This window comes from Cucurbita pepo, chromosome 20 (assembly GCF_057944985.1).
Source record: "Cucurbita pepo subsp. pepo isolate OVF chromosome 20, ASM5794498v1, whole genome shotgun sequence".
NCBI lineage: Eukaryota > Viridiplantae > Streptophyta > Magnoliopsida > Cucurbitales > Cucurbitaceae > Cucurbita > Cucurbita pepo.
The window spans coordinates 4,617,946-4,645,598 of record NC_141817.1 but is presented as its reverse complement, the minus strand read 5'-3'; the positions used below and the strand labels follow the sequence as shown (position 1 = coordinate 4,645,598).

General features: G+C 35.4%; 1 protein-coding gene across 1 annotated transcript; it reads right to left on the bottom strand.

Moving 5' to 3' along the window:
* Positions 1-15,516: 15,516 nt before the first annotated feature.
* LOC147786405 (uncharacterized) lies at positions 15,517-16,221 on the bottom strand. Its single transcript, XM_087120756.1, has one exon. It carries the CDS (start codon positions 16,219-16,221, stop codon positions 15,517-15,519), a length of 705 nt encoding a protein of 234 aa, XP_086976882.1.
* Positions 16,222-27,653: the final 11,432 nt, after the last annotated feature.

Genomic DNA, 27,653 nt, shown 5'->3' with positions numbered 1-27,653 from the left:
ATAGAACGATAGGGTTATGATAGCAATCTAAGGAATATAGACTGCTATGTGAAATAGGGTTCATGAATATAGACCTAAGGAATATAGGGTTCATGAAATTGTATGTGTTTGCATATAACCCCAATAGTGGCAGTATGATGAGTATGATGATTGTGTGACGTTTATCTTAATATGATGATGTTTTCCATATTGAGCATGCTATATGATGATGAGTGTCATATTGCATCATGTCTTTAAATCGACATAGGACACAACCCTAAGAGCTTGAAAATGGTATTAATATAAATATCCACGAGTATGTGTTACCTAGAGTAACAAAGAGATAAGACCAGAGGGTTAGGTCAGAAGAGACATTATGATGAATTTAGAGGGACCTCATGCATATTGTATGTTCATAAGCATAAGGTTACTTTCCCTAGAGATGATGAGTGTGGACGCGCACAATATGATGATGAGTGCGAATGCGCACGATTGCCAATGCACACAGATGAGGGTGTTCATGAGGCGCATGACGCTATGGGGTTCCGCTGACCTCCGAACGTCACTACAGATTAGCTTGACCAGAGGGTCTAGGGGGTGTGCGAGCGCCCTGGAGATTCACACTCGCACATGTGAATTGTGTGTAGGGAAGTACTACACATCCAATTTGCTCGAGACTGGAAGTCCTATGATGATTAGAGATAGGTCCCTTAATCATGATTGCATGTGTTTGCATTTGCATGGTCCCCTATGTGATGACGTGATGATGCTAATTGATGATGTGATGATGTTATATGATGATGTTCCATGATGATGTGATGTTGACATGATGATGATGATGCATGATAACAAGATGATGTGAGACGTATGATGATGAAATAATTTAATATGATGATGTGCATGTATTAAATGTTATGATGCATTATGACGATGAGTTTTCAAAGACAACCAAGTTAATTTTAATGATGATGAACGTATGAAGGCCAATGCATGCACATTACTTACAGTAATATGTGAACGGTGTATAGGGTTATGTCATAAAGATGATTTAAAGATGAAAACGGTAGGGACCTTATGCATTTTGTGTGTTCATATACATCGGGATACTTCCTCATTTATGATGACGAGTACGGACACGTATACTATGATAATGATGATGATCATGTCTTGTATGACACTCAGGGTCTGCTGACCTTCGAACGTCCTACGGACAGCTAGCTCGACTATGATGGGTCCTGGGGGGGGGGGGGGTGAACCGCCGGAGGATCCACACACATGTGTGGGACGTGTGTACTACACATCCAATTTTGTCCGGACTGGAAGCCACCCCTATTACGGTTTAATGATAGGTCCCTAATCATGAGTTCATGTGTTTGCATTCCTTGACCCCAATGGGGTCACTGACTGACTATTTCTTAAAATATTCCAGCCGTGTGCTACTTCTATTTTAGATAAACACAAGGCATCCCTGTATGGCTGACGAAGACATTGCAAGTCAAGACCATGACACATGCATAAGATAGCAGTATTTGATTTCTTAAACTTTAGGTTAGGATAAGGTGTTTTTACTTTTATTGTTTATTTATTTAATTTATTATTTTTGTTATGTTGTTTTAAAGACGTTTTCGAACACGTAAGTCCATGATAGTGTTTTACGATGAAGTTTTAAATGTTTAATTCCACATAAGAGCATAGGTTATGATAACGGTAACGACTTTAGGTTAGTAGAAATCTAGGGTCGTTATAGTTGGTATCAGAGCTTTAGGTTATAGATTATGTAGACTAGCCTACGAGGTAGGCTTGACATGTTCCACGGTCCCATCGCTAATGTCTCATCACCATTAGGTGTCATGCATAAAATAAGAAAAGGAAATCTCGTTGATTGTGTATGTTGTTACTGTATGGTCATTATCAAATATAATTCATAATTGAATTTTGACACCATTGCCTGTGTTATAGTTGACTACATCATTGTTGACTTAGTTCTATGTTTATTATAATATAGAATATGATGTAATTTACCTTGCATGAAATATGAATGTTAATTGATGTATTTCTAGTGTTTAGTATTTACAATAACTTCTAATGATAAATATTTTGATTTTTTAACGGGCGTAAAAGGAAACTTTTTTTTTTCTTATTTTTCTTTAATATTTCATTTTCATTATAATTATCTAATGAATGTTTTTTTTATCGTATATTTCATTGAAGTTATTCTATTTTGAGAGACCATGAATTCATGATTTGAAATTAATTTTATTTGTCACTACAACAAATAATAGATACGATAGCTTACAAAAAATGCTATCGTAGACTTTTGTCGTGATAGTCTATGTTATTAAAAGTCTGAGACTTTTTATAGCGTTTTTTTATAGCTATAATAGATGCTATAATAGAATGACGTTTATAGCTATAATAGATGCTATAATAGAGTAAATTTATAGCTTATATACGTTGCTATAAAAACATTTTATGGCATTTTATTTAAGCTATATATAACTTTAAATTAATGCTATAATAAAATTAATTAATCATTTATAATCATTATAGTTACCATAATAAAATTTTAATAAAATTTTTTTTAATAAAATTTTAATAATATTTTTTTTAATAAAATTTAATTCAAATACTAAATAAACACATAAAATAATCATAGCACCCATTCATAATCTATTTCCATTACAATAATAGTATCCCATCATTTCCTAAAATAAAGTTATACAAGATAAAATATTTTCCAGTACTTGCAATAATTTTCAACGTCTGGAATCGTTGTTATCATGTCAGGACTTTGAAGTGCAAGTCCTCTATCCCAGAATCATCTATTGATAGAAAAAAAATAATAGGCAACCTGAACCAGCTCTAGATGCAACTACTTTGAAGTATTTAACATTAGCAACAAAGAAACGATCCCCTAATAGGACAGCAGTTGACCCGACATCTTTCTGTTGGCCTCTCTCTTCTTTAATATAGTCTACATGTTTAAAAACCTCAGCTGCAAAATAAGTATTTTCTTAGTTTATGCTCCACTAGCAAGGCAACGAGAAAATATGAAATCATAGGCACAAATTATAACTTCTTATTAATAGCTGTCTTTGTATCTTTGATAAAGTCCTGATGGCTACTGTGGTTATTGAAAAGATTGCGCTTAAGGTATTCAGTTGTTCTTGACCCAAGTATATCAATGTGTCTATTAAACTAGAGAAAAGAAGGAGAGAGCGTCCATGCATCACGCTGGACCGCTATCATATCGAGTAACATCATCTTCGATATTTCCAGAATTACCATTAATGTTAACTTATCATTCATCACATGTATCATCATTTTAAATTATAGAACAACACAACAATAATGATCAACAAAGAGTAAAAGGAGAAACATAAAAAGAAAAGGAAAAGGAACCTGCTCATAAGCGGGAAGAAGATCCATTCAGTAAAATTATCCCCACATAATTTCTTTAAATCATCTCTACTGAGAAATTATGACAAGACAAAGATTGCATCCTTACCGATGATGATGAAACAAGGTTTCTGTATTGAGTAGTTTTGCAAGTCTAAAGTCCCCTGTGCAGAAATTCAAAATATTAGAAGAAATAACTAGTAAAGAAATTCCATCAGGTAAAAAATGGAAGCCATCGTACCAAGCCGGACATCATTGCTCTTCGCAAGAAACATATTGGAACACTAGAATAGAAGAGAATTTGAAAAAACAAGAAAATCAAGAACCATTAATGAGACTTATAATTGCAAACTTGGGTATGTTAATACTTTATAGGTACTAGTATACCTTAAGATCTCTTTGTAGCACCCGATTGAAGTGCAGATAAACTACAGCTCAGCTAGTAACAACTATGTCAATCATTTGCAAAGTTTCTGAGATAAAAAAAAAAAAAAAAAAATTGACAATCAGAAAAAGATAATCACGGTTACGAACTTACTTACTCAAGAAAGTATGTTCCTCTAACATTTTCTATCAATTCAGACCTGCTCGACAAAAGAAAACAAAAGAAAATAGGGCATAGGATTAGGCTTGAGTTTTCTTCCCATCCCTTTCACTACATCCTTCCCATCCCTTTGTCCCCTTCACTACATCTGGAAAACTAGTTTAACGATTCAATCCATATTGACCTTCCACACAATGTTCTAACTTTTATTCTTCACTTAGTTATAATTTTTTGGAGGGAAAATTGAAAGTTTTTTTTTTTTTTTTTTTTTTCAATCTACAAAAAAAAACAACCATTGAAGGCCATAAATGAAGCAAACTCCAAAAAGATGGAAAATTTAAATAAACATCACTTACACGTCTCCACCTTCACAGTAGCAAGTTACAATGCATATATAATCCTCCTACACAAACGGCCTTTTTACTAGAACAGTGAGGGTAACAACTATGAGAAGGAGAAAAGGAAAAAAGGAAATAGAAGGCTTTTTAGGGGCACCATGTGCTTCCACTCCTCAGTATTATCGCTTTAATCATGCATGCATTTCGAATTTAGTTCAATGTGTTTGTCTAGATTAAGCATATTTAAACTCCAATTAATCAATCTAATCATATAGACAAATTTCTCCCCAAATGCCTGAAATTTAAGGGTATGAATAAATAATTGATATAACTAAATAATGAAGTGTTTTAAAATGAAATGGTTCAATAAGAAATAATACAACTTTAATTTGGTCCTCTGATTGGAGGAAACAGTACATTCAATAGTTTAAGTTCATCCTCTTGTTCTTCCATAATATTACAGCATCACTCAAAGTAGCAGAAAATGAAAGCGAGAAAGATGACAAATTAGACCAATTAAGAGAAACAAAGTGTTTATTCTATTTATTCACAGCAAACTCACCTAAACTTTGAATCTGTGGTTCAGCTATGTTTACGATTGGTTTGTAACTGCCAACCAAATCTAAACGTTGGATTGTCGTTGCGAGCGACGATAGCGATAAGACGTAGAGGAGAAGAGAAACCATAAAAAAAAGAGACTTAACCATGGTTGATGAAATTTAAAGTATTTGATGAGTTGTTGAAGGAGAAGGTTGATAGGTATTTATAAGAATGGATAAAAGCATGAAGGGAGGACATTACAATTTTTTTAAAAGTTATTTATCCATTAAATGCACATTCTATTTATAGTTCGAAAGAGGAAAGAGTTTCTACCATAAATAAATAAATAAATAAAATAAAATAAAATAAAATAAAATAGACCATTTATATTTAATAAGAAACTCTTCTCATTTTAATTTAGAATAAATTAGAAAATTGAAGTAATTTTGAAGAGTTAAGGTAGAATTTTAAAACTATAATTTTTTTTTTTTTTTTATAGAAATAAAGATTATTTTAGGTATGTTTGTTAATATAGTAATTAATAGTCAATTAATATTTAATAAATTGTAAATAACAATTAATTATAAGAAAACTCTATATATAAAAATGATTGTGTCTCGAGATATTTATTGAACGAACACTAAAACATATTTTCAAAATAGGGAGTGAAAAAAAGTAACAACATATCTTACCTTCTATATTATTAATTCACAACATCACATACACGTAGGCATGACAACTACTTTTGAATCGTCTCTATCAAAGGTGCCGAAAGTGTTTGCATGCATCAATATCAGGGTCAACATCAAAAACTGAAAAGATTTTAGTTTTATTTTAAATTCTTGACCTATTGTAAGACAACACGGATAAAACTACGATATCTAATATGATGGTTTTTAAATTCTTGACCTATTGTAAGACAACACGGATAAAACTACGATATCTAATATGATGGTTTACACTTACGAAGGACTCATTAAAGTTGTTAATAATGTCGTTGACTAAATTAGTGATAACTAAATATTATAGAAATAAGAGTTATTCTAGTATAACATTTTGTTAAAAAAAATGCTTCAAATATTCTACCGTTCAGAGTGTTTCTTGCACGTTCGTTCTTTGGAAGGGGGTTCTTTCGAGAAGCATCCATTGACCTTTAAGTTAAGAGAAGCATAGAAAACTCGACATATGTCCAACCAAGCTATTAGTCCTCATATTCCTCGATCATAAGTTCCATGTGGCTCTAGTTGTTAATTTAAATGTTGGTTGTCTCCTTGAGTAGCTTGTTGAGAATTCCCATGAATAGCATGTGCTGGATGTTTAGATGCTCCTACATCATGTATAATGTTGTAAAATCATCCGTATCTCAATAGAGTCAAGTCTAATAATTGTATAAGCTCATTATCTATATATTTTAGCAATTAGATTTAGATATTTTGAGAATAAAGATATTTATATATTTTAGAAAATGATTCAGATATTTTAAAAATATAGAATAAAGATATATATATATATATATATATATATATATATATATATATATATATATATTGTGTTTTATCAAGTTGCACGACGATAAACAACATTTGAATTATGTGATCCAAACAACTAAATAATATTGACATATTTATTTCACTTAAGTTAGGAATTAGAGTTACGAAATGAATTTGGTGAATGCTTAATAGGTCCAAACACTTTGGTACAAGTGGAAAAGAATTTGAGGGACGTGCAGAACAAACCCTAAGCATAGACCTAATAATAGTGAACATGACTAACTTCGACGGAATACGAAGTATGGATTGGTGCCTCACCGGAACAAGTAGGCTATACTTTTCATGATACAATTTCTCAATATCTATACAAATCTTGATAAATATAAATATGTTATTAATCATCCATACATCATGTAGTACAATTCTAAGCATAGTAAATCAAAACATAATAAAACATCATTTATTATCTTTCGTAAGACATGCTGGACAGTGACGAGGCGTTCACTATAAAGCCATGAGAATAACCTGAGCCTATAGCTAGTCTATAGAATTTATAAGCCTGAAGCTCTAATATCAACTGTAACGACTCTATTTTTCTACTATAATAAGATCGCTACCACATACATACATGAGATGACGGTTAATTATGAAAACATTCATTTAAAATAATTTCAAACGATACCATGGATTTAATCGTTTGAAGTAAAACCTTGAAGACAAATGGTAAAGCAAAAAAATGAATAGTGTAGCATTTGAAACAAAAAGAAAAAAATAATTCAATGTCCTCTTCTAACCTAAGACATAATGCAATTACCTTAAAATTGGTTTCATTGCCTTCATCACAATGCCACCGTCATTCGTATAAGGGTGTCTTACCTTTGCCTGAAATGTATGTGTAGCACATGCCTCAAGTATTTTAAAAATATTCAGTAAGTAACCTCTCTATTGGGGTTGGGAAATGCAAACACATGCAAGATCGAAGGACTTATCATTTGAAACCATCATAACATGGCCTTAGATAGCTTTCGAGTATGGGTAAGGTTGGATGTGTAGTACTTTTCTATACATGGCCCCCATGTGCGAGCATGTGTCAACCAAGTGAGCCCGCACGTCCCTTAGGCCTGGTCATCGAGCTAGCACTCGCTAACGGGCTGTGCTAGACACCATAGAGGGAAAGAGCCTGCATTACATCATTGCAAACATAAATGTCATTAATCATCAGTCGTAATGTGCGTGTTCATACTCAATCATAAAAGGGAAAGTATCCCGATGCACATGACACACAAAAATGCATCAGATCTCGATAGCTTTTAACCATGGTATAATGTATGATGCAAAACAAACACAATCATTTATTCCTAAAATACCTTAAATCATTTTTTATAAAATACCTAGATATCTCTCTTCTTAAAATACCTCAATCCTTTTTCCTAAAATATACATGCTCATACAATTCTTGGAGTTAGACTATTGAGATATTAATGATTTTGTAACATTATACACTGTGTAGGAATATCTAAACATCCAGCGCATGCTATTCATGGGAATTTTCAACAAGCCACTCGAGGAGACAGCCAACGTTTAACTTAACAACTAAAGCCACGTGGATCGAAAGAACTCACTTCCAAATACCGAACACGCAAGATAGGAACAATCTGGATCGTAGAATATACTTTTTTATATATATATATATAAATAACTGACGTATTTTGTTACATGTTATGGCTTATCTACATGGACCCAATTTGATACGTACAATGTTAGAATACAATATATACAATAATAACTCTTATTTCCATAATATTAAGTAATCACTAATTTGGTTAACGACATTATGAAAAACTTTAATAAGTTCTTTGTAAGTAAACCATCATATTAGATATCTAATTTTATCCTAAGTGTTGTCTTGGGATAGGTCAAGAATCCGATATAAAACTACCATCCTTTCTCACATTTTGTGTTTATTTCAAATTATTAATTGAAAGTCTGACTTATTCAACTCTCATTTTTAGTATTTAAATAAAAGTCCGTGAATGTTTAAATAAAAGTCTTCTTTCAATAAATATTAGTGTTTAAATAAAAATTTCTTTCCATAAACACTTCAAGATAAAATTATTTTTAAATAGAGTTTTTATGTAGCTAATTTTTATTTATAATTTAATAAATCTTAATTAACTATTAAATACAAGGTGAATAAACATACAAGAGTGATTCATTTAATGAATAATTTTAAAATTCTACTATTTTAAACTCTTTAAAATTAAAATTAAAAGATTTTAAGTATAATATTTGTAACGATCTAAAATTTTCTGCTTCATCTAAGGTCGCTACTGTATACACGTAAGACATAAATCTTATCTTAAAACAAAGTTATGGACTTACCTGTTTGAAAGCGTATTTAAAGCGACACAACAAAGAACTAAATAAAATAAATGAACAATTAAATTTAAAACATTATCCTATTATAGCCTACATCTGAGAAAAATAAATGTGACTACCATATGCATGTGTCATGGTCTCGAGTTGCGATGTCATCGTCAATCGTACATGGATGTTTTTCTTTTACCTAAAATAGAGTAGCACGTGCCTTCAGTATTTTAAATATAATACTTAGTAAGTGACTCCACTATTAGGGTTAAATGCAAACACTTACAATTTCATGAACCCTATATTCCTTAGGTCTATATTCATGAACCCTATTTCTCATAACAGTCTAGATTCCTTAGGTCTATATTCATGAACCCTATTCATAACCCTATTCCTGAGGAGAGAGATAGTTGGGAGATAGGTGAGAGTAGCAGCTCGGATAACATTGCTATATTTTATTATTTATTTATTATTATTTTTTCTTTCCCGTTGTTATAATTCTATTGGATTTAGTTCAAATTTTTAATTTATTTCAAACTAAAATTAAAAGGGTTTGTTTTGCTTTAACGGGTAGATTTAAATTAAAAGAGTTTGTTTTGCTTTTAATTAGTAGATTTAAGAACCATAATTGACTTTTTATTTATTTACGGTAGGAACTACTATTACCTTAATGGATTACCTTATTTGATTTATGCCAGGTAGGACATAAATATTCTTTTATTTTTTATTTTTTATATGTTCTAACTATAAAAAGAATATGAATTAACTATTTTAAAAAAATGCTAATTTCCTCTCCATTCATGCATTTATCCATTCCTATAAATACCCACCAACCTTTTCCTTAGACAAACCATCAAATATTTTTCATCCTCTTCAAACTTTATTATCATGGCTAAGGCTCTTTTCTTCGTGGCTTCCCTTCTCCTCTACGTCCTATCGCTATCGTCGCTCGCGGTGGCAACCCAACGTTTAGATTTGGCTGGCAGCTACAAACCAATAAAAAATATAGATGAACCAGAGATTCAGAGCTTAGGTGAGTTCGCAGTGAATGAACACAATAAACAAGCAAAAACTCAACTTCAGTTTCAAAAAGTGATTAGCGGAGAAATGCAAATTGTGGCCGGGACCAACTATAACCTTCGATTAACAGCTCTTGAGGGGACTAATAGCCGAACCTATGGCACCCTTGTGTATACTGACCTCAACAACAAGAACAACCTTATCAACTTCTTTGACGTCCCCAACTAGACTTCTTGCTTCTTATTAAAGACGTGTCTTTCTAATTTTCTATCTTTTTTATATTATGTTATGTATGGTTTAAAATTTAATACAAGTCTAATTTTATTGAATAAGATATATGTCTTTGAATAAAAAAAAGTTATACGATCAACTTTTATATATATATATATATATAATAATTGGAATTAAATTGTCTTAGTAAATTATTTTTTGAAATATAATTTATTAGATTTTCAATAAGATAAATAATTGAAGTATATGTGTAAAAATCAATAAAACAACAAAATTAGTCATATGAGAGGGTAATATATATAATAAATCTAAAATAATTAATGGTCATTACAAATAAAATTAATTTCATAATTTTAAGGTAAATTATGAACCAAGTTGTATGTTAAAATAGAATAACTTAAATAAAATGTACATTAAATGATCAAAACATGCCTTACATAAATTTAAGAAGTTTCTTCTAAGCCCATAAAAAAAAAACAAAATATTTCTAATAATATCACATTTTCTATAAAAAAAAAAATCAACTTGAGTCATTTTTTGGACTCACTTAGAGATGTTTACAAAACGAGATAGGGTTAGGGAAGTCTTCCCACACCCTGATCCTATTTTAATTTCTATCACTGGAAAATGTTCCATTTATTTTTGTGATGATTGTAGTGAGAAATTCGTTTTAAAGACTTTTTAGTAGATAATTGTCATTTTTCAATATACTTTATAATAAAAGTGGTAAAATATTCTAATAAAAGCCAATAATATTTCATGAGCAAACATTTAATATAATGTTACAACTCACGTAAATAAGGTTGCTATTGATGGTGTTAATATAACACATGCGGAAGCAATTTGGATCTTAGTCAGTTTTAGAACATCAATTATAAATAACTAGCATGTTCATAAGTATTAAAATTTAATGAGTTTGAATACTAACCTTTTGTAGTTCAAATTTCTTTTTCCTCACGTACTGGTTTCGAACCACCACTAGTGTCTTCTCCACTATCCTCAAGCCTTAGAACGGGATTGTGGAATCCGGTGAGTGACTAAACTTGGGAGGGATTTTGTATATATGAGGAGAGTGTTTGTGAGAGGTTTTTTCAAGGTTTTTCACCAAGGAAGACCTTTCAAGTACCATGATCACTCTATTTATAGAGTCATGTTTGCATGTTCATGCAAATTTGAGATCACCAAAATTTTGACACTCAAAATTCCACTCAAATGTTTGGGATTATGTTTGAGTTAACCAAATTTTGGCACTCAAAATTCCACTCAAACTTGTGGGGTTTATTTGTGTAACGACCCTAAATTTCCACATACTCAGAGTCGCTACTAACGTCTCATGCTCATCTATAATGCGGAAATATAACTCTTACATGAACACAGTTGATAACGTAAACTTCTAAAACAACTTCTTCTCTGGAAAACACAGCCATGGTCTTACGTGTTTAAGCATGAAATACTGAAATTTAGAGAAAACAAAAACAAATACAAAATAATTTAAAACAATGAAATGCAAAACAACCTATTCTAACTTAAGACTAGAAATTCAAATATGAATCTACCCTATGCACGTGCCACAGTCTCTGCTCGCGATGCCGCCGTCCTCCGTACAAGTGCGCCTTGCCTTTACCTGAAAAATGAGGTGGCACACGGCCTGAGTATTTCAAAGAATACTCAGTAAGTGGCCCTGCTATAGGGGCCATGCAAATGCAAACACATGCAATCATGATTTAGGGACCTATCTCTAATCATCTTAGGGGTGGCCTCCAGTCTCAGACAAATTGGATGTGTAGTACTTCCCTACACACGACTCACACGTGCGAGTGTGAGTCCCCAGGGCGCTCGCACACCCCCTGGACCCTCTGGTCAAGCTAATCTGTAGCGACGTCCGGAGGTCAGCGGAACCCCATAGTGTCATGCGCCTCATGAACACCCTCATCTGTGTGCTTTCGCACCTGTGCGCATTCGCGCTCATCATAAGGTGCGCGTCCGCACTCATCATCTCTAGGGGAAGTAGCCCTATGCTTATGAACATACAAAATGCATGAGGTCCCTCTAAATCCATCGTAATGTCTCTTCTGACACAACCCTCTAGTCTCATCTCTTTGTTACTTTAGGTAACTCATACTCGTGGATATTTATATTAATATCATTTTCATGCTCTTAGGGTTGTGTCCTACGTCGATCTAACGACATGATGCAATATGGCACTCATCATCATCTAGCATGCTCAATATGGAAAACATCATCATATTAAGGTAAAAATCATGCAATCATCATGCTCATCATAATGCCACAACGTGCGTCAAACATATCAAGCGTCACTCAACAAAATATGTATATACCGCACATATCATCAAGCATCATAATCCACACATCATCATAACTCATACAATTATTTAGCCTATCCTATAGTAAGGCCACTTACTTGGTTGGCCTTGGCTGAAGTACTCCCTAAATAGCTAAACGTAAGCTCCCGTTCCATGAGAGCTGCTTCCTACGTCGCCGGGGTTTGTTTCCTATCACACCGTTCACCACTTTTCGTTAGTATTTCACAATTAATTTACCTATAATTTAATAAATGTGAAATACGGCTCTAAAACGGCCTCAGATACCTTAATCGGGGCAGAAAATAGATCCGAGAGGGTTGAAACAGTGGAAACCGGGCTGAAAACAGGTGAGCTGAGCCGAACAGCCGCTGGAGCCACCGGAGGAGCCATCGGAGCGTCACCGGAGGGAGCCCGAGCCGTTTGCACCGAGCCGAGCTGAGGGACTGCCTGCACCGCTGTGTGACACGTGGCAGCAGTAGAGAAAGCCACGTCGGGCGGTAGTGTCGGGTCGAAGCGCGGGTCGCAGTCCGATTCGGATCGTGGTTCGGGTCGCGGGCTGTGGAAGGCTACTGGGCCAAGACTAATCGTTGGGCCTCGGCTTACTGGGCTGGGCCGCAAGTGTTTGGTTTGCAGGCCGGCTCAATTGGACCGTGGGTCTAATCTGGGTTGCTTCAACTGAACCGTAGCTTCTGGGCCGGTTTGAGGTTTGGGCCGCTGTAGTTGGGCTGGGCCGAAGGCAGAGGCCAAGGGAGGAACGGGCTGGCTCTCCCGAGTTCTGGGTTCGGGTTGACCCGGATCCGTGGATCTCGTCTTCCTTACCCGACTTCGGCCGATTTTCCGGCGAGCTTTCTCTCTCCTTCCCGCGGCGTTTCCTTTGCCGATTTCGGTCCTCTTCCTTCCCTTTTCCTCTTTGTTCGTCGTCCTTCTTTCCTTTCTGGGAGTTTTGCGGCCTAAAAGCTCCTAAAAGTCACAGATCTAAGAATCGATTAAGAAACCTAATTTTCCGACCTCGGTTACCGACGACGACGCTTATGAAATAACACAAAACGCACGCTGAGTTATTGTGCTTTCGTTAGGGATCCCTCTTATGGTGGTAACAGGTCGTTTGGTGTCGGTTTGAGGGTGGTTTGAGGGCTCGTCGGAGAAACTGGACACTCACCGACGTTTGTCCGAAATCTCTCTCTCTCTCGAAATTTTCTCTCTTTTCTCCCTTTGCAGGTCTTCTGAAGATGCTGGGTGTCGTGCACTGAGGGTGGACGTGCTGTGACCGTCGTTTCGCGTGGGTTCCGCGAAACTCGGCGGTCGCCGAAAAACTCGCGGGTTTTCCGGCGACTGAGTTTTTTTTTTTTTCGTTTTCTCGTTTTCCTTTATTTATTTTTTTATTATATATATTTTTCTTTCTTTCCCGGGTCGTTACAATTTGGCAAGCATGAAGTTTGGCTAAACCAAATTTTGACACCTCAAAATTCCACTAACATGGATTTTTCCATTAAATGAAGTCAACATTTTGACTTTCTTCATTTTAATTCAACAATTAATTTGAATAATGAATTTCAAATTAAGGTAACATTAAATGATTAATTAAACTATTTAATTAATATTTAATATTAATTCAAATGCCAATGCCAATCAATTTCGACACATAATTATTAAGATATTTAAATCTTATTTAAATATCTCAGATTCTCTCTTTTTGTTTAATTCGTAAATAAAACAAAAATGCGGTTAAATATATCGTATATATGTAGCGCATATTCCCTAATTTGAATTCGAACACTTCCAACTCACTCGTCACACTGTTCTTTGGTTTAGTCCGATATGAGTTAGTAGAGGAACCTAATGGACCTATAGATCATGGGCTGCAACGATCCAAGATTAACCGGTTAAACTCATTAACCTTGTTAACCACCATTCGTTAATTACTAGGACACTGTTAGAAAACACTCATACAACTAAGAGAGACAATACACAGAGACAACAGACAGAGACAACAAGCAAAAACCAACTTACTCATTATTCAACTTGTTACACAGTACATATATAGATAGAATAGCCACACTAACCGCTAATAACTACCCTTAACCGCTAATAACTACCCTTAACCGACATAATTTGAAATGCAAACAGTAAATAAAATGAATTACGGTTAATACAAGATTAAATAAACTAACAAATCATCCCCTTAATCTTGTATTTCGATCTTCACATTCTTACATTCTTCAAACCAATTCTTTCAGTAAACGTCCTAACCATATTCCTTGACAAGCAGCTGACGTCGCCACAATATACTCCGCTTCACAGGATGAAAGTTGTCGCCATTATCTCCGCCTTCCTCTTCTCTGTCTTCCTTTCAATGGGCAACTGCTTTTCATCGACAGTTTTAATTACCTGTTCTACTTGTCCGGCCAATGGCTTTTCCTCAACAGGTTTAATTACCTGTGCCACTTCAACTGCACTGCCGAAAACAATGGCCTCCTTCTCCTTCTCTGCTTTCGTTTCTCCGGCGACCTGTTTTCCAATAGCACAGCCATTGTTTCCGTCCTCCTTCTCCTTCTTCTCGCCATCACAGTCCTTCTCTTTTATCTCCTTTGCTTTCGCTACCTCCGTTGCCACATTCTGAACCTCCGCCACAACGCCATCACTCTTTTCCTCGGATTCAAACTTCACACCGCCAACGATTTTCTCGCCATCGCTCTTCTTCTATTCTCGCTTCTCTGTTTTTTCTCTGATTCAATCTTCACATCTCCACGTCCTTTTATCTCTACAAGTGATCCATCTCCGAACTTCACCGTGCCGGTCACTGACTCGTTCAATTCCGAGAACCAACTTCGACAACCAGTCATGTGATTACTGGCTCCCGTATCTAGGAACCAAATGTTGTTTTTCTTCTCAATTTCTTCCGGGACAATCTTCTCTTCATAAAGAGCCATTTCCGTCAACTCTGGTGAACCGAGAGTTCGGACTTCACAAACTTGTGCTGTAAGTAAGGCTGGCTCATCCTCATCACTTTGCGTCTCAGCCAAGTGCGCCTGATCCTCCCATTTCTTCGATCTACAGTCGGATGCATAATGGTCCTCCCTTTTCTTCGATCTACAGTCGGATGCATAATGGCCAATCTTTTGGCAATTATAACACTTCACCTTCCGACATTCTGAGGCATAGTGGCCTAGGCCTTGACAATTGTAGCATCTTACCTTGCTCTTGTCAGCCTTCTTCCCTGGATGAAACGAGTCGTTTCCACGACCATGGCCTCTCCCTCTCCAGCGACCACTGCGACCTCGCCCTCAGCTATGGCCTCCATTGTCACTACGTTTTTTCTCTTTCCATTCTCCTTGAGTCAATAAGACATGCTCAACATTCTCTTTGTTGCTACAGATCCGTTCCTCATATGCTTTAAGACGGCCGATGACTTCCTCCATGGTCATCACCTTTAAATCGGCAAATTGCTCTATTGCCGATGCGATATGAAGAAACTTAGGAGGTACTGAGCGGAGGAATTTTTTCACCAAGTATGCCTCTTCAAACTTGTCTCCAAAAGTACGTATTTTATTAACGACTTCTGTCAACCTTGCTGCATAATTATCAATAGTCTCGGACTCCTTCATATTCATAATTTCAAACTCAATCTTCAGAGTTTGGATCTTTGCCTCCTTTACACGTTCAGCACCGAGATGAATAGTTTTTAGTGTCTGCCATGCTTCCTTTGCTGTCTCTTTTTCTGCTAACAAAAACAACATCTCCTCAGGGATTGCTTGATAGATAGCTGCTAAGGCCATTTGATCCTTCCTTTCATCAAGACTATCCAGAGGCTCAGTTGATTCGATTGCGTCCCACACCCTTTGAGCACGCAAATAGACCTTCATCTTCATAGCCCATGCTGCGTAGTTGGTTCTCGATAACGTCGGGTATTGGAGTTTTACCAGACCTTCCTTTGTTGCAGACTTCGACGACTCTCCTCTCTCTCCAGTGTTGTTATTATTTCTCGGCATGATCTTTGGCATGTAACCAAGCTCTGATACCAATTGTTAGAAAACACTCATACAACTAAGAGAGACAATACACAGAGACAACAGACAGAGACAACAAGCAAAAACCAACTGACTCATTATTCAACTTGTTACACAGTACATATATAGATAGAATAGCCACACTAACCGCTAATAACTACCCTTAACCGCTAATAGCTACCCTTAACAGACATAATTTGAAATACAAACAGTAAATAAAATGAATTACGGTTAATACAAGATTAAATAAACTAACAGACACTCCACTGTAGCCTAGTAGTTGCACTCCCCTCACTATAGATATATTTCTGTCCATTTCATATAACCATGATTAGTAAGTCGATCCTTCACAGGTTGTTTGTAACTAGAGCTGGGTCAATTTACCGTTTTACCCCTAAAGTTATTTCTTGTTCCTTATGTCTCACTGATCCTCTAATGAACAATTGGTTTGTGGTCCAACCAGTAAACCGAATCCGTCTCAGGCCAATGAGAGGGTGGGGCCCTTGTTCAAGACCTGGAGTCAGTGCTTAAGGAAACTATCTCTCTTCTATCCCTAAAAGTGGGTAGGAGTGAATTCCATCTTGCACCCCACGTCCCCAGCCATTCACCCAGTCTTACCCCTGAAATGGGAGGCCTATTGAGTCGGCGAACTAGAGCCATTCTCACCCATGCAAATCTAAGGATAATTCCGAATAAACAGGAGTTCATGGTTAGCCCAGGATTAAGATCGAGTTACCTAGGTCATCGAATGAAAAGAAAATCAGTCTCAACAGTAAACGACATTATAAAGTGAGAGTGGTTTTCTTCATGGTCTGATCTTATGCAATACTCATTGCATAGGACGCCCTCACATGTCTCCATGTGTACAATTTAGTGATCGCGTTGTTTATATCATGTACAAAAGTGGGCCGCATCCATAGTGTTCCCAGAATAAGGTACTCAGCCTTATCCTTATACTATAGATCATTTTGACTATATACTTGAACTTGATCCACTCTTATGTCTCTACATATAGTTCAAGTAATCATACTATAGCCAGAGTGTTCTTAGTTTATTGGATTTAGATTAATGATCGTAAAGTTTACTTTTTCAATAACAATCTTTATTGAATAAACAACAATAATAACTTTATTGAAAATAGAATATGTTTTTGTTTACAAACTATGAGTTTTAGGATATAAAACCCAACAACTACTACATGCATATCTTGACTACCAAGTGCGAAAATCCTTTACAACGATTTATTAAAACATTGTCATAGAATTAAATGTTTATAAAAATTCATTTGAAACAACAATGATGATAATAACAGCGAAATCGAAATAACAAAAGTTTTCAAATAATGTTAACGTCCTAATCCAACTTAAGGGCTACAACATTAAGCCAAAATGTTACTGTCGTGACTTTGTATCCATGGCTTCCACAAAGATACAATACTTCGTATATGAGTGTCTTAACTTTACCTGAAAATGATACAATACTTCGTATATGAGTGTCTAATACTTAGTAATTATCCAATACTCAGTAATTATCCCCAGTGTTGGAGTTGGGAAATGCAATCCTGGTCCTACCTATCTTTTCATAAAAGTTTTCCTTAGTCTCAACTTTCTAATTAAGACAAGGTTGAATGTATAGTACTTCTCTACACACGGCCCAGGTATGTGCACATGGACCCACCAACAGGCTCGTTTATGTATCTCTGGGCCTAACTACGGGTTAGCGCACATTCACGCTGTTGGAAGCCACAGAGGGAAAGGAACACGTATAGTATCATGGTGTACGCATCCGTACTAATCATAATGAATGAAGTATTCTGATTCACATGACATACAAAATGCATGAGATATCGTTGAGACATGCATATATATACTAGACATATCTTTAATGGTTAACACACATGATTTATCCATGTCTCATAGGCATGATGTGAACATGTTAACATAATACACATGGTGTAACATTTGGAAGTACATACATCATATAACATTCATATCATATCGTAATTTCATAACATAGCATAATCATACATAACATAACATCATAAAAATATGACACGTACCAGGGCCACAATGTACATGTTTTTCATACAGCATACAAATCATCAAACCAAGTCTATAGGCGTCGAACAATAAAGCCACTTACTTGGTTGGTCTAAGTCAAAGTTGTTAATTATTGTTTGTACAAGTCTTAATCTGCTTGTTGAAGTTCAATTCAACCTATATTTGGCCCACAACATCAGATTATGGGTTAGGTCAGTTTAGTTTACAGAGGATGGGTAGCTACTAGGTTGGAGGTACATCAAGGCTGGATTGCATTGATCGTTGGGTTGGTTTGGCAATTGCAGTGTGGCGGGAGAAGTCTAGGCCGCTAGCATCACTAGTGTGGACTCAACAACCAAGGTTTGGATGGCTAGGTTTCCAAAGTTTTGATCTAGAGATTTGTTCGGTTTTCAAAGCTGACTTCATACTCACTTTCTTACTTACTAATCTGTAATGTGTGTCGGGTCGGTCAAGTACTTGCGAAGCATGGACACGTGTAATACATTATGAATCACGAAGAGGGACGATGTATAACAACCCTAGATTTCTACTTATCTAGAGTTGCTACTGTCATCATAGCGTAATAATTTCTATGCGGAAATAAATGTTTAAGCTTCTTCATAAGACATAAATTTCACGTTAAAACACAGCCATGAACTTACATGTTTGAAAAAACATCTTTAAAATGACATAACATTAAACTAAATGAAATAAATAAACATTTAAATTAAAAACATCCTATTCTAACCTAATTCTAAGAAAATAAATGCAAATACCCTATGTATGTGTCATGGTCTCGAATTACGATGTCGTTGTTAGTCGTACATAGATGTCTTGCCTTTACTTGAGATAGAAGTAGCACGTGGCTTGAGTATTTTAAGAAATACTCACTAAACGACCCCACTATTAAGGTTAAATGCAAACACATACAATCATGAATGGGACCAATCGTACCAGTCTATTTTGCTACGGTAGCTATCCTAACAGATAATTGGATGTGTACTTAATTTTCCTATACACAGTCCACACAATCTATTTTCCTACGGCAGCTACCTTAACAAACAATTGGATGTGTACTTAATTTTCCTACACACTGTCCCCACGTGCGAGTATGGAGCAACAAGTCAGTTCGCATACCTCCTGGGCCCCTTTCTAGTCGGGAGAGAATTCTCTGGTAGCTGTTGATGTCAGACACTCGTTAGGAATAGCGACAATTACGACAGCATTATGATAAATATATTAATTGTTCCCTTGTTTTGTAGCGTACGCGTCCGTACTATCGTGAATGAGAAGGGGTATCCTCCAATGCATCAACACACAATAATGCATGAAGTCTCAACATTGTTTCATTTTCATTATATTTTAATACAACCCCGCTGGCGTTTTCCTTCATATCATATCATTTCTCATATCGTGGATCATGTCTTTCATGTGTACGCGGGGATTGTATTTCATGCTAGCTCATCATTTTGCATGTCAATCATATCATATCAATCATGTGACACATATACCATATCATAACGTTTTCATGCTTTCAGACATAACAGTCCACATCATGCATATATCATATCATATCATATATCATAACAGTCATATAACATATCACACGCATGCCTTCAACATATCATATCACAAATATATTAATCATCAAGCATATTGTACCATAACATATATCATATCATTCTCATATCATATCATAGTCGTATCATTTCGTAAACATTTCATAGTCATTTCGTTCCATATGTATATCGTAGCCATATCGTTTCCTAAACTTGTCGTAGTTTCATTGTTCTTATACATATCTTAGTCATATCGTTTCCTAAACGTATCCTAGCCATATCATTTTATGATGTATCCTAAACATATCGTCTTATCAACCTATCATAATCATATCATTTTCTATACATAATCTAATCATATCGTTTCAGGAACATATCTTAATCATATCGTTACATTACGTTTATCGCATCCTTCTCGAATACTATCTCAAACGTATCGTCGAATGCGTCATACCATTTACATATCATAACATATACATATCATATCATAATTATATCGATTCATAAACAATTACACATATCAATATATATGACACGTGCAGAACCATAGGGCACGTGTCAACATCAAATATAACTATATCGATAGTAAGGTCACTTACCTGATTAGCGTAGGTTGGTGTCACCAATTTATCCTTGAGAAGAAAAGTTCGATTTTGTCCTTTGTATCGAAGTAAACATATATGAACCATGACATAAATTTCAATTTCAATTCTCTAAATTTTACATTGGTCCATGTGTTAGACTTCATGTGCGCATTAAAGACTTTATGAATAGAGTCTTAAATGTTATATATATAATTCTTTTTTCATTCATGATCTCATTCTCCATTATTAATGTTTTTTTTTTTTTTTTTTTTTTAAGGATATTAGTATGTTATATGAAAAAATTTGATAGAATTTCTTGATCTGATATTTCCTCTATTTTATCTTTTAATTCATTTTTACTTTCTGTATTTACTCTTAAATTAAAAATTTTCCTCTTCCTCAAGCTTTATTATTATTATTATTATAATTAATTCATTTTATTTACAAATTTCATTGTATTTCTTTTTTTTTTTTTTTAATTATTTTATTTTAATTTTGTTACCATTTACTTCAACTAATATGATGCTAACTAAAATCCTATTGATTCAGGACAAGATTTGATTATGTTGTAAAACAATTGATTGCATAAAGTAACAAATCAAAATCTCTCTTTGTAAATCATTGAGAAAATGAGATATTGTTAGACGATAAAGAAAAAAGAGATCTCAAATATGACTTTTCATAATAACAAAGCAAAATCTTTATACCTAAATCTGCATCATCTCCGGTAAATTAGATTTTTTGTTTGTTCCAATAACCATCCATACATTCTCAATTTGGTGATGAGTTCGTTGAGGAGAGAGATAGTTGGGAGACACTTGTCACAATCGCACTCTTGATAGCAACGGACTTGCGAGTGCCCAACTTGCATGTGTGGGACACTCACTTACTAACGACAAATGAGCTAAGTTAATTCGTTCTTATGTCACCTACGGCCAAGCGACGTATGCTCGAGCCTCTGGACTCGGTTTAAGAAGAAGGTTTTAGAAAACGAGGGCAGAGAGATTTTTGAAAGAGAGAATTTGAAAGACACGTTATATATGCAAGCAAGAGAGTAACAACGACTCCCAGTATATATCTTTTGGTAGGGAGAAGTTGACAACACGAGAGGTCACTAAGAGCAGCTGGGATAAGATTGCTATATTTTATATTTTATTATTTTTTCTTTCAAAATTGTTATAATCCTATTGGATTTAGTTCAACTTTCTAATTTATTCCAACCTAAAATTAAAAGAGTTTGTTTTGCTTTAATTGTTTAAGGACTATAATTGATTTTTTGTTTATTTATTTATTTATTTATGGTAGTAACTATGTTAACTAAGGTTATAGTTGGTTGGATTTAAGGACCATAAATGACTCTTTTATTTTTTTATTGGATTTAAGGACCATAAATGACTCTTTTATTTTTTATTTTTTATATGGTTCTAACTATGACGTTATTGAATTAAACTTTATTAGTAAGCCTATAAAAAGAATATGAATTAACTATTTTAAAAAAATTGTAATCTCCTCTCCATTCATGCATTTATCCGTTTCAATAAATACCCACCAACCTTCTCCTTAGACAAACCATCAAAACTCTTCATCATCCTCAAACTCTATCACCATGGCTAAGACTCTTTTCTTCGTGGCTTCCCTTCTCTTCTTCGTAGTATCGCTACCGTTGCTCGAAGCGACAACCCAACGTTTAGATTTGGCTGGCAGCTACAAACCAATAAAAAATATAGATGAGCCACAGATTCAAAGCTTAGATGAGTTCGCAGTGAATGAACACAATAAACAGGCAAAAACTCAACTTCACTTCCAAAAAGTGATTAGTGGAGAAATGCAAATTGTGGCGGGGACCAACTATAACCTTCGATTGACAGCTCTTGAGGGGACTAGTAGCCGAACCTATGGCACCCTTGTGTTCACTGATCTCAACAACAAGAACAACCTTATCAACTTCTTTGACGTCCCCAGCTAGACTTCTTGCTTCTTATCAAAGACTATGTATCTTTCTAATTTTCTATCTTTTTTATATTATGTTATGAATGTTTAGAATCTCGATCAACCTTAGGTATGGTTTAAAACTTAATACAAGTCTAATTTTGTTGAATGAGATATATGCCTTTAAATAAATGAATTATACGATCAACTTTTATATATATATAAAAGAAGTCATATGAAAGGGTACCTCCATATAATAAATCTAAAATAATTAATGTCATAACAAATAAAATAAAATTAATTTCGATAAATTATGAAACTCAACTGTGTATGTTAAAAATAGAATAACTTAAATGAAATATATAATATTAAAGAAAAATATTTAAGAAGTTTTGTTCAAGGTTGAAAAATCAAAATATTTCTAATGAGAAGTTAATTGTAAATAATATCAAATTTTCTTTAAAAAAAAAAAAAAATCAAATTGAAACGTTTTTTGGACTCACGGGAAGTCTTCCCATACCCGTGTTCTATTTTAATTTCTATCATCGTGAAATGTTCCATTTAGTTTTGTGATGATTCTTGTGAGAAATTCGTTTTGAAGACTTTTTAGTAGATAATTGTCATTTTTCAATATACTTCTTAATAAAATCGGTAAAATATTATAATAAAATCCAATAATATTTCATGAACAAACATTTAATATAATGTTAAAATCCACGTATATAAGGTTGCTACTACATGCATGTCTTGACTACAAGTTGCGGAAATCTTTTACAATGATTTATTAAAACATTGTTATAGAATTAAATGTTTATAAAAATTCATTTGAAACAACAATGATGTTAATAAACCGCGAAATCGAAATAACAATAATTTCAAAATAATGTTAACGCCCTAATCCAACTTAAGGGCTACACCATTAAACCCAAATGTGACAACCATGACTGTATCCATGGCCTCCACAGATACACAATAATTCGTATATTGGTGTCGTAACTATACCTGAAAAATAAGTAACACGTGGCTTTTGTATTTAATACTCAGTAATTATCTCCAACGCTGGAGTTGGGAAATGCAATCATGGTAAGACCGAACTTTTAATAAAATTTTTCCTTAGTCTCAACTTTCTAATCAAGACAAGATCGAATGTATAGTATTCTCTACACACGGCTCACGTATGTGCACATGGACCCACCAACAGGCTCGTATATGTACCTCTGGGCCTAACTACGGGTTAACGCATATTCACGCTGCTGGAAGCCATAGAGGGAAAGGAGCACATATAATATCATGGTGAACTAATCATAATGAATGAAGCATCTTGATGCACAGAGCATACAAAATGCATGAGATTTCATAGTTTCAAATCATGGTACATACTTAAAGTGTCACTCATATCTCTCTTTTTTTTTTTTTTCATGACATAGCATTCCTATGAGACATGCATATATATACTGTTCATATCTTTAATGGTTAACACACATGATTTATCAATGTCTCATAGGCACGATAGGCATGATGTGAACATGTTAACATATTACACATGGTGTAACATTTGGAAGTACATAACATAACATAACATCATACATAACGTAATTTCATAACATAGCATAATCATACATAACATAACATAACATCATAAAAATATGATACGTACAAGGGCCACAATGTACATGTCATTCATACAACATACAAATCATTAAACCAAGCCCATGGACATCCAATAGTAAAACCACTTAGTTGATTGGTCTAAGTCAACGTTGGTATAAGTCTTAATCTTCTCATTGAAGTTCAATTCAACCTATGTTTGACCCACAACATGGGATTATGGGTCGGGTTGGTTTCGATTACTGGCAATGAGTAGCTACTGGATTTGAGGTGCATCTACGTCGGATTGCGTAGATCGTAGGGCTGGTATGGCAATTGTAGTGTGGCTGAAGCAGTTTAGGTCGTGGGCATCGCTAGTGTGTGGACTCAAAAGCCAAAGGTGGTGTAGCTTTGATCAAGAGCTTTGTTAAGTTCCTTCTTTCTTCTTAGTTTCCAAATTGGTGAAGGATGGTAGGGAGAAGGAGATGGAGAAGTAGAGAGAGAAATGAGCTGTGATGAAGAAAATGAGGGGCCTTGGTCAAGGGGTTGAGAGATGAGAAGGTTTATAATCTATAATGTGTTTCAGGTGAGTCAAGTACTTGCGAAGCATGGACACGTGGAATACATTATGCATCACGAACGGGGACGATGTGTAACGACCCTAGATTTGTACTTATCTAGAGTTTCTACCATCATCATAGCGTAATCATTTGTATGTGGAAATAAGCGTTTAAACTTCTTCATTGGACATAAATTTCATGTTAAAACATAGTCATGCACTTACATGTTCGAAAACTTCTTTAAAACGACATAACCGTAAACTAAATCAAATAAATAAACATTTAAATTAAAATTATCTTATTCTAACCTAAGTCTAAGAAAATAAATGCGACTACTATATGCATGTGTCATGACCTTAAATTACAATGTCATCATTAGTTGTACCGGGATGGCTGGAATATTTTAAGAAATACTCACTAAACGACCCCACTATTAAGGTTAAATGCAAACACATACAATCATGAATGAGACCAATCGTACCAGTCTATTTTGCTACGGTAGCTACCCTAACAGATAATTGGATGTGTACCTAATTTTCCTATACACAGTCCACACAGTCTATTTTCGTACGGCAGCTACCTTAACAAACAATTGGATGTGTACTTAATTTTCCTACACACTGTCCCCACGTGCGAGTATGGACCAACAAGTCAGTTCGCATACCTCCTGGGTGCCTTTCTAGTTGGGAGAGAATTCTCTGGTAGCTGTTGATGTCAGACACTCGTTAGGAATAGCGACAATTACGACAGCATTATGATAAATATAATAATTGTTCCCTTGTTTTGTATCGTATGCATCCGTACTATCGTGAATGAGAAGGGGTATCCCCCGATGCATCAACACACAATAATGCATGAAGTCTCAACATTGTTTCATTTTCATTATCATTTAATACAACTCCACTGGCGTTTGCTTTTCATTTGTAAAGGGGTTTTTAGAATTCTTTGTATCCTTGTCAATCCCCTCTTGACATCTCCTTATCAGTTTAGTGAGTGTTATTTTAACAAATTAGTATCAGTGCGAACTTTTATTTCAACAAATTGTATTAGAACCGATGACGAATATGATGGGTCAAATACCGCCACCGCGATTAACGAAGACGAACTACAAGAATTGGAGCATCCAAATGAAAGCTCTTCTCGGTTCTCGTGATGCATGGGAGGTGGTTGAAGAAGGTTTTGGCGACACGAAAGACAATGGTGATAGTCGTGAGGTGGTGGAAACTGTTGGAAATGAGGTGATACACAGCGGATTTGGCGAAATCTTGATAGCGGAGACGAGAAAATCGAAGAAGGATGAACAACCAGATAACAAAGAGCCCAAGCTCGAAGAGAGAGAACTCCAATGGCGAGAAAGGCTGTAAGGATTCAGATTTTTTTAATTTATTTTAGATTTTATGCTGAAATTTTATTTTTGTTGCAAAAATGAAAAGATATTATGATAGAATTTATTCTCGCTCGAAAGGTGTACGATTTCTGACAAGGAAGTTACTACCTTAAACGAAAAGTCATAAAGACCTTTTATATTCCTATATTCAACTCTCCTTCTCCCTTGGAAACGACTTTATCTCTCCAAACTTTTTTGGATTTTCAAGGGTGTCTGAGAGTATGGAAAAATCGAGAGGGTTAGTGAGGAAAAATGTGTGGGGTGGTTCGTTGGGTTTTCTTCGGTGAGTGGCCGGAGGGAGAATCGACTGAAGCGATTGGTGTTGAATACCGTTGCGCGTCTGTCGGAATAGGTGAGAGGTGTCGTCGCATCGTCGGAATCGAGGTTGTGACGTCGTCGTTGGCGGCGCAGCAACGATTAGGGTTTTTGCGAGATTTCGGGTAAGGAAGACGAAGGAAACGGGTCGGGTTTCGCTTTCGGTCTCTGAACCAGCCCACGAAACGAACGCTGGCCCTGTGCGTTTCGGCCCAACATGGACGCCGCTGCGGCCTTGGTCTCGGCTCTATACGCGTGCTCTTGGCTCGGCTTGACGTGTACGGTGGCTCGGCTCCATCAAACCCCGCGGCTCGGCTCCGTCGAATCCCACGGCTCGCCTTGGCAGCTTAATTGGTCAGCTCGGCAGCTCGGATGATGGTGCGTGCCGTGTGGCCCCTGCATGCACCATGTTTTATTATGTGATATGACTATATGATGTACGAATTATGTGACTGTTTATGCTATGAAACGTAATGGGTTATGTTGACTGTTGACTGTTTATGTTATGTGAAGTTATGAATGATATGTTAGTAATATATGCCATGAAAATGTTGATCGATGTCATGGATACACGTAGTATTATCGAGTCATGTCATGAGATGTTTATGCAACTGGAATGTACTTTCATGTTATGTAATATGCCATGTAATGTAAGTCATGTGAGACGCCATGTGATGTAAGAAATGTAAATGCGATGTTAGCACTACTTATGTAATGCCATGTTAGATATGTTAAGCGACCTCATGCTTATATGTATGTCACGTGCATCGGGATTCTTCCCCTTTATGATACGAAAGAATGAATTACGATATTTATGTTCGTCATGATATCATGCGGGTCCTTTTCTATTCTGTGGTGTCCGGCAACGTGTAATACGTGTGCCCGACCAAGCTAGGCCTAGGGGGTTTGTATATAAGCCCACCTGTTGGGTCCATGTACGTGTACATGGGCCATGGTGTATGCATCTGTACTAATCATAATGACTGAAGTATCTGGATGCACATGACATACAAAATGCATGAGATTTCATAGTTTCAAATAATGCTACATACTTCAAATGCCACTCTTTTTTTCATGACATGACATCCCTATGAGACATACATATATGTACTGGACATATCTTTAATGGTTAACACATGATTTATCAATGTCTCACAGGCATGATGTGAACATGTTAACATAATACACATGGTGTAACATTTGGAAGTACGTACATCATATAACATTTATATCATAACAAAATTTCATAACATAGCATAATCATACAAACACGGTCCACATGTGCGAGTATATGGACCAACAAGTCGGTTCGCACACTTTCGAGCCCCTTTATAGTCAGGCGAGCATTCTCTGTTAGTTGTTGATGTTAGACACTCGTTAGGAATAGCGACCGTTACAGCAGCATTATGATAAATATAATAATTGTTCCCCTGTCTTATAGCGTACGTGTCCAT